At 50.5% G+C, this 15,850-nt stretch overlaps 1 protein-coding gene across 1 annotated transcript; it reads right to left on the bottom strand.

Annotated features, from left to right (window-relative positions):
- Nucleotides 1-1,826: 1,826 nt before the first annotated feature.
- On the bottom strand, nucleotides 1,827-15,517 carry PEDS1 (plasmanylethanolamine desaturase 1). The gene is made up of 6 exons (XM_058814995.1): nucleotides 15,333-15,517; nucleotides 12,216-12,335; nucleotides 6,134-6,225; nucleotides 4,574-4,718; nucleotides 3,716-3,928; nucleotides 1,827-2,967 (listed from the first exon to the last, which is right to left on the bottom strand). The coding sequence occupies exons 1-6, from the start codon at nucleotides 15,457-15,459 to the stop codon at nucleotides 2,846-2,848; spliced, it is 819 nt and encodes a 272-aa protein (XP_058670978.1). The 5' UTR covers nucleotides 15,460-15,517; the 3' UTR covers nucleotides 1,827-2,845.
- Between the last annotated feature and the right edge of the window lie 333 nt (nucleotides 15,518-15,850).

The following is a 15,850-nucleotide window of genomic DNA, read 5'->3' as shown; positions in this document are numbered from 1 at the left end:
GATGTGTGCAGGGGTCTCTCCTGCTCCTGGGATATGTGCAGGGATCAGCCCTGCTCCTGGGATGTGTGCAGGGATCTCTCCTGCTCCTGGGACGTGTGCAGGGATCAGCCCTGCTCCTGGGATGTGTGCAGGGATCAGCCCTGCTCCTGGGCTGTGTGCAGGGATCACCCCTGCTCCTGGGATGTGTGCAGGGGTCTCTCCTGCTCCTGGGATGTGTGCAGGGATCTCTCCTGCTCCTGGGATGTGTGCAGGGATCAGCCCTGCTCCTGGGATGTGTGCAGGGATCAGCCCTGCTCCTGGGATGTGTGCAGGCATCTCTCCTGCTCCTGGGATGCTCCTCCAAGGCCCTCCTGACCACAAGATCCACTCAAGCAAGGCAACTGCAGCCCTGGCAAAAGCTGGAGGCCTGAGAGTCCTTCTGAGAGCAGGAGCCTGACAAGAGTTCTCCATGGAGGTGAGACTGAAATCAGAGCTTTTAAAAGCATTTAAAAGCATTATAAAATGCAGGCCATCCATCCCTGAGGAGTTCAACAGGAGTGCCTTATTCTGCTTCAGCTCTAATCTGTTCCTAATCAACTTAAGACAAATTTTCTTAAGCCAGATTTACAGCTGTTAAGAAGGATCCAGGCAGCCTTTTGCTCCAGAATTGCCATACTGGTTTTGTGGGAGCATCCACGTCTCTGAAGGGGCGGAACAGGGACCTCAGGAGCCACAGCCACGCCGGCTGTGGGGTCACAGAGCCAGGGCTGCCCCAGGAGCCCAGCACAGCATCCACGTGGAAAATGCAGCTGGAGATTAACTCTGTCCCAGTTTCTCATAATTAAATAAGATTAACAGATAAATAGTCCCAGCAGCCACCAGTATGAGTAGCTCAGATTTGTTTCCAGTAAGGCAGCAGCAATGCCTTCAACAGCACTTTGGAAGTACAAATTCTGCTGATTCTGTCCCAAATCCATTGCTCCATCCACTGCAGCTCGCTTGGCATTTAAACCTGTGGTGAAAAGAGCTCTCCGATGAGCCAATGCTTCAGGCTGAGCCCTGAACATCCACCCAGCTCTGTGCAGAGCTCTCCACAATCAGCTGAAGGCAGTTTGGGACTCCTGCTGAAGTGGAAGAATTCTTTAATGTCAGGGCTGCACGGAGACCTGGTAGCGACTGTGGCAATGGGAACAGAACAGAGCTCCGTGCAATGGCATTAAGTTCTCCAAGGGTCTGAACACTCACATGAAATATTTTGTGACCAAGGTACCAACTGTGATTTTAATGTGCAGAACCCAGCTCAGAAGCTCCTGCATTCGGCTCTGCCACTGAAGGGGATTTGCCAGGTCCCAGCTCATTCAGAATCCATCCACCACATGTGAAGGAGTGGAGATCAAGGTCAGTCTAAACCTATGACTCAAACCCATCTTACCCTGCTCTTCAGGAAGAGGCAGCTTGAATTTAACACCTTTTACAGCTGGAGGAGGGAACAAACCTTGATCATCACTAAGCTTTCAGTCAGGCAAGAACTGAAAAAGATCTAAATCACACTAACTTGATAAAGTGCCTGTTGGATGTTTTTAGAGAAATTCTTCACCCCAATTCTGTTGGGGTAACTCCTTTGCATCCAGAGCAAATGAATTACTTACACTTCTTGAAAGGTGAACAAGTCTGCTCTAACATGGTGCCAGGCTCCTGAAACGCTGGCAGATGATCACTCCAACCAGACAGGCTGTGACAGGCTGCCAGGTGTCTCGGGTGTGGGACTGCACGAGGTGGTGTGCAACCACTGATCCAGCTCTTGCACTAAGTGCTGCCAGTGCAGCAATGAAAAACAGCAACAAGACTTGAACGTGATTAGTATTATCCAACTGCTTTGTTATAAATATATTATATACATTCAAACATCACATTAAAATATTATTCCATTACACCAGAAGAGATTAAGGCTTTATATTATTTACAGAAACAAGCAAGCACCTTAAAAAAATAAAAAGAACAAAACACCAGTCATTGACATTTCCCTTCTAACATTATGAGTTTGATACCTTGAGCTCTTGAATACAGCTATTTGCAGTGTGCCCAATGCTAGAACTATTTCAAACATTTATTTTCAGGGTAGGAAACACTTAATAGAAGACTCAGCAGTGAGCACTCCACACGAACAGACACACATGTTGTAGGGTGCCCCGCCTCTCCTCAGAGGCTCCTGAAGTTGAAGGCTTATGCAGAAACTGCTCAATTCCATGTGGAGAGTACAACAATTTTGTTTTAAGGGAAACTGAAGACACTTGAGGATTGGTGGCCCCTGGAGGAGCGGGATTCTCTGGTCTGTTGCACACGACATCAATCAGGGTGAACATGATAGTGAAGACAGAGCTGGACGTGGATCAATCAGCGAGTGCATTGAGCAGTCATGATTTATAGGCTTCATTGCTCCCCCCACTGCTCCACACAGCACTCCAACACCCAGTGACAAGGCTGTCACCTCTCCCTGCAGGTCTTAGGCCACGAGCTGTTGGGAAGTGTTCAGAATGTTGATACAACACACGATTCCTGCTCCCCCAGTGCCCCTGCAGTGCCTGTGGCGTGCCCGTACCTCACGGATACAGCGACGAAGCAAGTTCTAAGGTGTAAGCAGACATGGCTACACAAAAAGGTGCTCAGTGAGAGTAATCATCTTCATTTCAAGTATTGTTTTAAGAATTAGTTCTTTTCATTGTAGTCTGTGTTAGCACTTTTTAGTTTGTGCTTTAGAGTCTGTTATTTCTTTGCAGGTCTTGAATTTGGCTGATGGCTTTATTTTCTTTTTTCTTTTAAAAACAACATTGGCAACAAGTTAAGGATTGCAGAAGGCTGGCAGAAGTTACTTGATTTTCTGAGCCCATTTCATATCATCTGCTCTTGGCTTCTCACCAGTAAGTCCTTGGATGATGGTCTCCAAACATCTCCAAAATCTTATCTTCTCTAATGGATAATTCAGCCAACCTAAAGGATTGAAAAGGAGAAAGAGGATTAGTTTGTCATAGCATCCAAAGTTCAGCATTTTTTTAATGAGAAAAAAAAGCAACCAGCCCAATACTGCTAATAATGGTCAGGCTTAAACTCTCAGGACATAGCAGGAATTAAAAATAGCTCTTTGGGTGGCAAGATTTTTGCTACCATCTGTCAAGTCAGGCTTCTTAATTGTACCATGTTTCTACATGACATTCTGCTAATGAGAATTAGATTTTTTTCTTGGCAGAGGTTTCAAAACCCACATGAACCATTTGTCGACGCCAATGACAGAATGAAGAACCAGAGTGGTTTATTTCCAGCTGTCTGATTAACTTGATAACTTATTTAGGATTGTGCAGCACTGGTGACTGAGCATTCCCACCTGTACAGATATAAAAGGAAGCTAAAGCTTTCTGCAAACCTGTCCACTCCTCTGAGTCAGGATGAGTGGACGCTGAAAATCCAGGAGCCTGGCTTTTAGAAATGAGCATTCCAGAGCAGCTGCAGACACTCTGCTCTTTAGAAGGAACAGCAGCTTTAGTGAACAAACCCCACGAGTGGCCTGAGCTCACCAAGACCCCGGGCAATCAGATCTCAGCACCACGACTGCTCCCTCAGGCCCTGAGCTCCTGCAGCTGATCACAAACCCTCCCCGCAAAGGAAGGTGTGTGCCAAACCCAGCTGCAGCTCTCCCAGGAGCCCTGAGAGCACCAATGCCCACCCTGCAGCAGTGCCATACCCGTGGTGATGCAGAAGTAGGTCTCGTGGGGGGACACGTGGTGGATCCTGTGGTGCTTGCGGGGCAGGATGATGTGCCAGTCCTGCAGGAACACGACCCAGCGCGGGAGCCCGAAGTACGTGTGCGACCACTTGTGGATCTGGTTGGTCATGGTGATGAAGATGATGAGGGCAAAGACGTAGCACTCCCAGGGACAGGTCTCACACAGGGCCTCTGCAAAACACCACCAGCAGCTGTGGCAGGGCCCACTGCTGCCAGGACAGGCTCCCGGCCAGCCAGGGCTGCCTGCTGCTGCAGGGGCTGACAGGGGCATCACCAAAGCTGCTCTGGCACAAGTGTCACACGGGCCAGTGAGCCACAAGCAATTCCCACATGTCACAGGACAGGCTGGGAAGTGCCAGAATCTGTCAGCACACCATAAACAGGAAGTCAAACTGAGTTTACCACCTATAAAATTAATTTGACCCTTTAGTTCTTGACTTCTGCTTTGCACATAAAGCACTTGTGCACAGAGAGGAAGCATTGTTTTGTGTTACACACTTTGGGGCAATGAGTTTCCCCAGATGTTCACAGCTTGGTCCCTCTTATTAAGAAAGCATTTAGCATAACTTCTAGTCTTCCTTGCACAACTCTCCAGCCCAGATTCTCTGCTGAGCTAGAGAATCGCACTGTGCCACCTTTTGTCACCACACCTCAAAGGAAAGAAAGTTTCCCTCCCTCCTGCCAGGAGCACCATGCTTCCAGCAGCTATTTCTTGTCATATCACATCCATGGATTCCTCCAAACTTCTCATAGATAAATGTTCATTCAATAGCAACAAGAACACTAAACCCACAGCAGTCAGAAGTAGCAGCTTACCCGGGGAAAAAGACACAAATTTGTATGCCATGTTGGCCAAGGGGACCAGTGTCATGAAGCAGTTGTCTCCATTGGTCTCGATGAAATCATGCCTGGTGATGGCTGTGGGGTCAATGTGGTGTTCCCTAAAGGGTCTGATGAAAGCCTGGGAAAACATTTGGATAAACACAACACCACACTCAATAATGGTCTTGGAAAAGAAAAATATTACCAAAAAATAACCTCAACAAACTCTCTTACACTCAAATCTGACGACTGAGTTGAAGAGAATTCCATAGTAGAAAGCATGTAAACAACATTCAAACTTTTGTCATGAGGACACTTCAGATCATGTGATTTACATTTGCAAAGCAATTCAGTTCCCCCACACAAATCCAGGTTTTCCTTGCTTTTCAGTTTTCTTCTTCTAAATTTTCACTTAGGACCTTCAGTATGTAATCTTAAAAACAAAGCAGCAGCACCCTAACTTCTCAGGCAAAATAAGCCTGTGAAATTCACTTGCTAAGCGGAATCAACCAAGGAAAAAAAAAAAAAACACTAAAAAATTAGGATTCAGCCTACCATATTCATGGGCCACAGATGCCAGCACTAAATGCAAATTCAGTGACTGGACGAAGCAGTGGAAGACAAGCACACTATACAGAAGTCACCTCCAAGAGCAGAAATCCCATCTGAACACACAGAGCAATTGTTTTACTGTGTGGGGCACAGTTACTGATTTGCCTTTAACACTTCCAGCATGTCCAGCCTGTGCAAAGGTGTCCTGAGCAGCCTCAGCTCGTGGTGATTTAGTGCAGAGTCTCTGGCAGTAGGGCTTTTAAAAGTTATTTAAATCGTGGTCCAGAGATACAGAGGTTCAGGACTACTAAGCCTATTGAAGGTGAACAAAAAAGCCAAACTGAATAGTTTTAATTCTGTTGTAGTTTGTGTAACTCTGGATAATAACAAGGAATAGCCCACTTTTTAATATAAATCATGATCCTTCTAATATTGCACTGTGAGGAGTAATTAATGGTAGCTATTAAGAAATTTAATTAAGAAAACAGATTGTTGCCTACTACAGAAGCCAGTGCACCTTCCACTAAGCAGCTGGCATTTGTAGCTGCAGGTGTATAACACATATCAAATTAAATCTTCAGTCACCACCATTCTAATATCACTGTGTTACAACAGGGGCCCATACAAGAGGGAACTGGAATGATTCTTCCTGCAGCAGCCTCATGTTTCACAAATGTTTAGGAGTTCAGCTGCAGGGACAGCTCTCCAAATCTGTGTTCCTGACCTGATAAAGCACCGTGCCCAGCCAGGGTCCTACCCTTGTGCTGCCACAGGCTGTGCCCACAGAGCCTGCAGGGTCTGCAACAGTGCCAGCCTCAGGCAGGGGACACAAGGGAGCAGTGCCACCCCAGTGTCCCCCAGGCCAGGTGCAAACACAGCCCTGCCCAGCAGAGCCCAGGCTGTGCCCTGGGCTGGGTGAGGCACAGAGCCAGAGCTGGGAGCACTGGCACTGCTGCAAAAGGCACTGCACAGCTTTCCTGAGCTCAAGAATCAATCACAAACCTTTCCAACGATGGGCAGCTCCACAGATCCCCAGGTGTCTGCTCCCCAGTGGAACAGTCCTGAGAGGAAGTCAGCTGTAATAACTCCTGCAACTGGAATGAGAGAGAGCGTCAGACAAACACAGCATTTTACTGACTCAGTCACATCTTATTCTTATTTCAGAAGTGTACTTGTTTATCTGCCTCTAACTTAGGTATTTACAACCATGTGAGACTACCCAGTCTGAATAAACATATGGCAAGGCAATTAGGAAAAAGAGGTTAGCAAGCCACCACTTGGACAGCAGCAATCTTCATTAAATCTGTATTTGTGTTTAGCCCATCTCCCACAGAACAGAATTATCTCCCCTAGTGGGTACCTTTTGCTTGGCTGACTCCTCACCTCTGCAGTCCTTCCCCTCACCTTTCATTTTCAGAGAGGGAGAAGAAATAAAAAAGCTCTTCTCCTATTACAAACCAGCCCCTGCTGTTGAAACCATTATCCAGTTGGCCCAAAGTCTTACATGCAGCAGGAGACTCTTCATTCTTTATCTACCCCTTATTACACTGAGGACAGCTCATTTTCCAAGCAGTGGATTCTGTGCATTTGTTCTTGTTTCAGACCACACACAGGCCACAGCAAGGGCGGGTGGGACCCAACAGCGTTTACATCTGCTCCCAGCAGCTGAAAGGGCAAGCAGCCTGGGCTGGGGGCAAGATATCCAAACAACACTTCTCTTTGCAAGACTCAAATGCCATTCTCGCTGAGGCAATGCCCCCATTAGCCCGCCTTGCCTCCAGCTGCTGCACCATCCCAGCGAAACAACTGCAGGAACAGCAACGCACATTGAGGCAAAGCACTGACAGCTCAATAGATGCTCCTCGTGTTGCTTTGATGTCAGCTGGTAAAGGGAAGAATGGAGGGTGCCTGGAGCAGTGCATTATACTAAAGCAATGGGGAAAAACCTAACTACCAGCAATCTTGTTCCAGCCGCACTGCAGCAGGGTGTGCTCTCTGCTCTGTGCAGGGTGAGCCACAAGGAAAGAGCAGCAGCCGTGCTGAGGTTCCACAGAACCAGCGTGGTGACACGGTGTGTGTCCTGCCCCCGGGCTCAGAGGGCACATCCCGCTGATGAGCTGGGTGCTGACCCTCACACACCCAGCACTGCCTTCACTGAGCGTGGCACACCAAGGCGCAGGAGCCCAGCTGCTGCCCGGAGGTGGCACAAGGTCTCAATGCTCTGTCATCCAGGCTGCGAGGGTGAGAGCACACTGACAGCCCTGAGCATGGCTGAAGTGTTAACCACACACTCAGAAAAAGCAAGATAACCCCAGCTCAGTGCAGCATCAGGGAAGTCCTGACCCACACACATCGGCTTTCCTCCAGCTCACCGAGAGGGGCGAGGATGGGCCCACCCAGGGTTATCCCTGAGGAGGAGGTGATGCTCAGAGCACACAGAGGGAGGGCAGAAGCACACCAGCTGCAGGACTTGCTCAGAACACTGGGATTTCTTGGTTTGTACGTAGACTGCAGAATAAGGAGGAAGGAAGGCAGGAAGGCAGCCCAGCACACAGGGAACCCAAAGGTGCACAAATGGACTCCAGGCAGTATCCAAGCAAACACTCAGCTGCCACACACATTTGCTGGAAATGCTGCTCTGTCCCATTTCCCCACAGCTGTGATCCTGTGTGGGCACCTCCCAGCACAGCACCAGGGGCCTCTCCCCAGAGCAGGACACGCAGCTGGATAAGCCCCTGCCCCAAACACACACGGACACAGCTCTGTCCTGCTTGTGTCCAGCGCAGAAACCAGGGAATGTGCAGGGTTTGTGACCCAGGAAAGGCCCCTCTCCACCTCTCCAGTGCTTCAGTCAAACTGAGAGACAACCTGCAAGCTCTGAGAGTGGGTGACTCTCAAACCACTTCCCGTGGCCAGGCTGCTCCTGAGGCCTCACAAGAGCTCGAGACACAAAACTGCTGGGCACATTTACCATTAAAAGCTGTACTTCACCAAAATTGCATGAGCTGAGTAAGCTTGGCTTTGCATAGATTGAATGATCAAATTGTAACCTGGAAGTCTTATATCAAAGTATACAAAGTTTCATATTCACAGTAAAAATCCAGTTAGAGCCTCTGGAGGGAAAGAAAGCAGGATATGATGTTATTTAATAACTTGATGCTATTGTGTAACATCACTGGGAAGTACAGCCGTGTTTAATCGGGGCTGTATGAACTGGTTGAACAGCATTAAATGATCTGCATGGCTAACTTCACTCAGAAAAAATCTTGTAGGCTACATATCAATATGCCGAAGTACCAGTTGTTTGTCACTTATATACTTATGAAAATAAAATGCCTTAGTCACCTGGAGTCCCCATTTAGTGACTCTCAGTACGGAGAAGGCAGAGGTTTGATATTATGGCAAGTTACAAGGCTAAGATTACAATCCCTGGACATTTCAATAAGTATAAACTGCAGCAGCTTGAAAGAAAGAAAACTTCATAAATTTGGCTAATAAAGCTGAGGGACTTTGAGTCAGAACTGGAGCTGAGAGTGGCCACAAGTGGCACCCTTGGAGCTGTGAGGCAGCAGGGTGTGGACGCCTGAGCCAGGTGCCCAGCACTCACCTCAGCCAGCACTGATGTCTCTGGAGTGTTTTCCACCAAGGTGTGCCACAGCTCCCGTGTGTTACACACTCATGTCTGGCTCTGCAATGCTGCTGACCAAGGGCAGCCCTGCAGAGCTGCTGGAGATTGAAACAAAGAGTTCTGGGCCTTGAGGAGATCCAGTTTCTATTCTGAAACTGCAGTAAGTGATTTCCTCCTGTGTGCACTCTGGCTAACCCACAATCTCTGCAAAACTGAAACATGCACCTCATATGGGTTAAAAAATCAGCTGCTCATCTTTCAAGAGAGCAGTAATTAATTGTAACTTGTATCATGTCACAAGATGTTCCTAAAGATATCTGCTCTACTGGGGCAGTTCCTAAGAATATGAACAGGTTACAACACAAAGTTAACTCTTCTTTTTTTTGTAAGACTGCAATGAGCAGTGCCTGTCATGAACCAATGTGGCTGCAGATAACAGTCACATGCCTGAAACAAGTCAACCAATTTGGAAAAAAGGGGCTTAAAACCCTATACAAAAATAGGAGGAAGGAGAGGAAAATGAAAACCAAGATTCATGCTGTAACTTGCCAAACTTTTATCTAGATGTTATTAATATATGAAGTATATACTCAGCTCATGTATATTGAATATGCTGGACACCACAAGCTCACCTGAAGGTATGACGTCTTTCAAGCCTGATATTACATGTTTTGGTGAGGCTTTTCTGCTTGCCACACAATGATCCCTTTGCCAGCCTTGTCCCTGGCACCACCAACCTTCAATTACAGTGGCAGAGGCTGCTCTGGCTCTGTGGCACTGCTGGCATGTTGTCCTGCTGCACTGGCAAACACGGGGGTGGTTCCAGCTCCCCCAGAGCCCCATCCCCAGCCAGGCTGCCTGCCTGCATGCAAATCAAACACCTGACTCACACCTGAGAAAGGGGAACAGCTCCATGGCTGCCCAGCAGCTGAGCATACCCAAAGCAGGGTATGACTGCAGCGAGCACAAGCCACAGCACAAATCCATCCTCTGCCCACTCTTTTCCTTTTTTTCTTTTGGTGAGGAGGGAAGGAAATGGTCTCATCTCTGTTAAAGCAGCCTGGAAGGCAAGAGAGCCCCGTGGCTCTTCCTGTCCAGCACGCTCATCTTTAGTCAGCAGGACGTGACACGGCCTGAGCTGCTCTGAGGCAAGGCCACCGAGCGTGTCCCCCCAGTGCTGGGCTCCCCTGCAGGCCCTGAGTGACTCAGCAGGGCCAGGGCACCTGCGTGCCACCCGCGTGCCACCCTGGGACACTCCGGGGAAGGGAGCGCTGCCCCACTGCCAGCCACAGCAGGGGCACATCTCTCCTGCCCCGGGAATCTCCAGGCTAAGGCACTCACAGTACTGCTCGTGTTACAATCCCGTGTGCCTCTAAAGGCACAAAGAAAGAAGCTGTGACGCAGCCTTTGATTACACACACAGGGTTTAGGCTCAGTGGAGTGATGCAGAGTTCAAAGTGCCTCATTTCCTAAAGAAAGCATGTATTTACAGAAGAGCACGCAGAGGGTCCCTGTGCAGGGAACCTGTGCAGCAGGACAGATCCAGCCCTTGGAACAGACTGACAAAGACCTGGCAGGAACTGGATCAGAGCTCTGTCTTTACTAGCAGAATGTTTGCTTTATGACCTCAGCTCAAAGTCAATATTCCAAAGAAAGTCTGAGGGAAGCTGTCAACGGAGCACACCTCACCCTGTGGGTGACTCAGGATTCCCAACTGCCTGTGGAGCTCCTCACGTATTTAGGAATCAGGACTTTTATGGATATGACTTGCATAATATGCAATAAAACCTAATAATCAGTATGAATTACAGACATCATTCACACTTCAGCTGGAGAAATAATGTACTGAAGGCAGCAAAACAAGATAGCCTGAAGCACTTACCATTTTATGGCACTCATTTTTGTACACACTATCAATTATTTCCACACCACTTTATTTACACAGAATCCAGATTCTGCTACTTTAATAATTCACTACTACTTAAATAATACTATCAGTGAATTGGCTGCTTTATCAGTTAAACTGGTAACCAGGATATCAGCGAACTCCAGCTTTTATCAATATTAACTTTGAGATGAAAGGCAGCTGCAAACAGATTGCACCACAGGTTAAGCATCAGTGCTGACTCTCCTGTCTGGCTGTGCCCTCATCCCCAAGCAGCAGTTCCCATTCCCGTGCCCCGTTCTGTCCGTTCCTGCCAACACCACCGCCCCAGCAGCTGAGAGCAGGCAGGACTGGACTAGGCCAGGGGAGCTCTGTGAGTCACAGTGAGGACACTGCTGCCCCCAGCCCCAGCAAGCTCCCCACAGACACCAGGAATGCCAGTCCCAGCTCTGGCAGGAACTCAGAGCTTCTGCTGTGTGCCGCTGCTTGAACCCGGGGCACTGTTTGGGTGGGGTTTGTTTGTTTAGTTTCAACTCATTAGCAATGCCCAGCACAGCTGATGAACAGGTACTGTTCTCTTCTAAAACACACACCCCACACAGTTACAGGAAAGATATTTTTTTTCTGAATATTCCATCAGAATCCTTCACTGGTTCTTCCTCTCCTCCACAGAAGAGGTGGAATCAACTTTTCTTATACTCCTGGAAAAAGTCATCATTCAGGATAATAAAGGCCAAACATCACATCCTGACATGAAAGCACAATTCTCCAAAATTATTGTGTTCAGTCTGCAGCCCCCAGAAATGAAGCCAGTTTGATGCCTCAAGCACCTTTTATGACATTTCCCTTGAGCTTTTGCGTTCTGGAAAATTCTTGTGAATATTTTTTGTCAAGCAATGTATTTTGCTCCCAACTCTGACCATTCTGACAGCTCCTTTCCTTCTCAATAGTCCTTACTCTTGCAGTGACTACACAGGAACACCAAACTTACTCAGCTACATCAAAACTTCCCCTCTGAGGGACTGAGAAGCCAGTGAAACGTAAAAACAAAGCAGTAACCCATTTTGCAGAGGCTCACACACAGATGTCCCCCTTCCTTTCAATAGCAAGTCAAGCCTGAAGGACCCCACAGGACAGGAGTCCTGCCCTGGGCAGCAGGAACAGCCCCTACTTACAGATCCCAATGAGCCCTGCCTTGGGCAGCAGCAGGAACAGCTCCTACTTACAGATCCCAATGAGCCCTGCCTTGGGCAGCAGGAGGAACAGCCCCTGCTTACAGATCCCAATGAGTCCTGCCTTGGGCAGCAGGAACAGCCCCTGCTTACAGATCCCAATGAGCCCTGCCCTGGGCAGCAGCAGGAACAGCCCCTACTTACAGATCCCAATGAGCCCTGCCCTGGGCAGCAGGAACAGCCCCTACTTACAGATCCCAATGAGTCCTGCCCAGGGCAGCAGGAACAGCCCCTACTTACAGATCCCAATGAGCCCTGCCCTGGGCAGCAGCAGGAACAGCCCCTACTTACAGATCCCACCAAGTCCTGCCCTGGGCAGCAGGAACAGCCCCTACTTACAGATCCCAACGAGGACTGAGGGCGTGTGCTCCAGCCGCAGGTACAAGAGGAGATTGTAAAAATTGAAACAGATCAGAGAGAAGCATAAGATGACAGAGATCCATTCTTGTAGTCTCTTTCCTGTTGGAAAGAACAAGAGAGAAAGCATGTTTTACTTTTATCTGAGAGGACAAAAACCCGAAATAACAGACAGACCATTCCACTGCCTGGATGACTTGCTCCATTTGTCTGACAGAGAACTGAAACAGAAACATATTTATCTATGGGAAGTGCACACATTTTCTTAAATGACATTCCTCTTCCCCAAGCCACTCCTACCCTCTGCCCTTGTCCAATTAACAGGGCCAAATCAGACACCATCTCACACTGTCCTAGTTTCCCTCTCCCTGAGATTGCTGGCATAAAGTTCCTCCACGTCACATCTTTTCTCAATTTGCATTTCATCCAATATTCAGTGTTGCTGGAAGGGCTGAATCTGGGAACAAATTTCTGGCCTCAAACATATTTAAATCACCTTGTGATCTGTAATATTTACAAGCTCTGAGATTTTGAATAAAGCTGTCGTACTAACAGGAAAAAGCCCTGTTCTCACCATTCTTGATTTTGGTGGCCCTGGAATGGCTTGTCTAGTGTCACAAGTATTCCCCTGAAGCTTCTCCCTGAACTGCTGTCTTGTCTGTGCCTTCCTGCTCCCAGGCACAGGCTGGCAACTCTCAGCAACTCTGAGATGACAAGGGACAGAACAAGAAAAGAGAAAGAACTGGCACAAATTCTCTCCTGCACCTTGCTGTACCACTTTGTACCTCTATGAAAAAATCATTTACTGCCTATAAAAAGGGAGCAGGCACATCAGAGCACGGTAACACTTGCACTGTCAGGTTAGCACAGAAGGCTGCCCTGCTCCTCACTGCTGCATCCCCACCAGGCACCGAGGCACAGCGCAGGGAACACTCGGGGTGAAACCTGCAGGATTAGGGCACAGAAACAGACCTTTAATACCCAGGGCCAAGAAGATCTGAGCTGTCAGCAGCAGGGCCTGGGCTGCAGGCAGCTCTTAATGCCCCGAGGAGCTGCCAGGCCAGTCCCTGCCTGCTCTGGGGCTCAGCCAGCACAGCCCCTCCTGCCCAGGGCTCCCAGAGCCTCACCCCAATCCCGTCCCCAGTCAGTCCCTGCGGCACAGCAGAGCAAGGCACGCTCAGGAGGGCTCAGACAGGGGCACGCTCAGGCCTGGCACGTGTTCAGCTCTGTCCTACTCCTCCTCTCTGCTGACCTAATGCCCGATCAGATTTCTCCTCCTAAATGCTAAATCAAGCCCTCCTTCTCACTGTACCACACAATGAGCAGGGAATGGAGGAACGTGAATGCAGGATCAGTCTTATCGCCAACGTGCCTACAAGGCAATATTTGAAAGTGTGAACAGAGACTTTGACAGGTCAGCTTTAGACGTTCTAGAAGGGCCACGAGCATATAAATTAACACACTCTGCAGTAGCAGAGGAGAGAATAGTAAAATTAAATTATGACACAAGAACAGCCATATTTGACAGCAGCATCAGGTCACAACGTGGGTGATTCTATAAAGAGGTCCCTGGAGTAATGAAAGTAAGAGTTAATTAACACTCACTTCCTTCCTAAGAAAACCACACCCTGATTAGAGGAGCTAAGTGGGTAGATCCTTATGGAACAATTAGCTGAGTGCTGGAAAGGAGGCTGGCAGGTCCCCCGAGCTCAGTGTGTGCAAACACCTCTGTAGTCTGAACACAGGGATCCAGCATGGCTGTCGAGATAGCCCGGTTCAAAAACGCAGCCTCAGCTCTGCGCTGGGAAGGCAAACCAAGGAACCGAGTCAGCGCTGATAACTTGCGTTTAAAAGGCGCTCAAACCCCAAAGCCTGTGAGGGAATGAATTGCCAAAGCCACAAAGTACGTGCTTCAAGAAATCAGGGAAATATTCCAGTCATATTCACTCTGCACAATTCAACTCAAGCCCTGTTCTTATGGATTCAGAATTTGAACATGATACACTTCCACCGTAATACATATTCTGGCATTGCTTATGTAAATTATTTATGTAATTCCAGAAGAAACCTGCATGTCTAATACACCCTCAGCTCCCTGATATATCACTGTACATGTGCCACAGCCAGCGAGAAGGGCAGCAAGCTCTTCGGGGAGGGAAAGCTTTTCCTTATGAGCCAGAGCAGTGGTTAAGCCAGTGAGAGCTTTTGTGTAAAGCACAGCAATCAGTCCCAGTGCCTGAAAGGTGTCACAAAGCACCGGCTCAAGGCATGACTGTGGGGAGCAAAAGAAACCGAAACGGGCAGACGTGCCCCAGTCACACAGGCGAACAAAGGCCTTGGATTTCTTATCATCACAAGGCTCCGTGTGAGCGAGATCACCTGCTTGCGCAGGAATTGCTTGGGTGTGCGAGCTGGGCTCAGCCGATCTGCTGGGAACCACAAGACACTGAAAACACATCCCCTTCCCTAATTCTTCACCAGAGAATGGATTCTCCAGGAATGGGAGGAATATCCAGCACTGCTCACACGGAGCAATACCCAGCACGGCTCACACTGAGCAGTGAGCGAAAAACAAATTACGGTTTTTTACAAGGAGTTTGCAATTATTTCCACAGCACAGTCAAAGAGCCATTTACTGAGCACCCAAATGCCAAACTAGAGCTCGATGAGGAGTTGCAAGCTGCAGGAGGAGCGGAGCAGGCACTGAAGGATCCCCGTGCCGGCTGTGCGGTGCCAGGCCCGCAGCGCCCAGGGCAGCGGTTCCGAGGGCAGCGCTGGCTCTCACCTCGTGCTGCGGCCACACCTGCGCTCGAGGGGAAGGTTCGCTGTGCCGGCCGGCCCCGGAGGGCAGAACGTCCCCGCCGGGCAGTTCGTGGCTGCCAGCGCTGCCGCCCGCAGCCCCGCTCCCAGCCCAGGGCCGCCACCCCGGCCCTTCCCGCTCTGCCGGGGCGCCCGGAGCCGGGCCGGGGACAGCCGGGCCCGAGGGGAGCCGGCCACGGGAGAACCGGACCCGGCGAGAACGGGGCTCGAGGGGAACGGGTCCTGGGGAGCGGCCGCGAGCACCCGGCCCGCGGGCCCCGCCCGTCCGCGCCGCCTCACCTGGCGAGTAGAGCTCGGCCAGCTCGCGGGCCCCGGCGTGTTGGGCGCCCCAGCGCCGCCCGCCGCCCTCGGTCTCCTCGGCGGGCTCGTCCCGCGGCGCGGCCGCCCCCGGGCCGCTCTCGGCCATGTCCGGCCGGGATGGGCGCGCAGGGCCCGCGGACCCGCCCGGCAGCGACGGGAACGGGCCGCGCTGCGGCGGGGGGCGGGCGCGCCGGGCCCCGCCCCCTGCGCCTCCCGCCAATCGCCGCCGCCGCCTCGAGCCCCGCCGGCCAATGGGCAGCGCCGCCCGGCGCGCGGCAGCCAATGGCGCGGCGGCACGGCCGGCGGCGCAGTGAGGGGCGGGGGCGGCCGGGCCGGGCCGGGCGCGGGGCCGGGGAGGGGCAGGGGAGGAGCCGGGGCGGGACCGGGCGGGACCGGGCGGGGCAGAGCGGGGTGGGGCGGCGGGCGCGGCCCGGTCCAGTCCGCCATGGGCGCGGAAATCGGCCCGGGGCGGGGCCGGGCGCTCCCGGGTGTTCCCG

The sequence above is a fragment of the Ammospiza caudacuta genome, chromosome 15 (assembly GCF_027887145.1).
Source record: "Ammospiza caudacuta isolate bAmmCau1 chromosome 15, bAmmCau1.pri, whole genome shotgun sequence".
Classification (NCBI taxonomy): Eukaryota; Metazoa; Chordata; class Aves; order Passeriformes; family Passerellidae; genus Ammospiza; species Ammospiza caudacuta.
This window is presented reverse-complemented; position numbering and strand designations above follow the sequence as displayed.

What these genes read in the sequence shown, in the direction of transcription:
- PEDS1 (XM_058814995.1), bottom strand. Translation starts at nt 15,459, where the DNA reads ATGGCCGAGAGCGGCCCGGGGGCGGCCGCGCCGCGGGACGAGCCCGCC. An exon ending in CTCAGTCCTCGTTGGGATCT is followed by an intron (nt 6,226 to 12,215) that starts GTAAGTAGGGGC and finishes CTCTCATTCCAG; the next exon opens with TTGCAGGAGTTATTACAGCT. An exon ending in CTACTTCTGCATCACCACGG is followed by an intron (nt 2,968 to 3,715) that starts GTATGGCACTGC and finishes TCAATCCTTTAG; the next exon opens with GTTGGCTGAATTATCCATTA.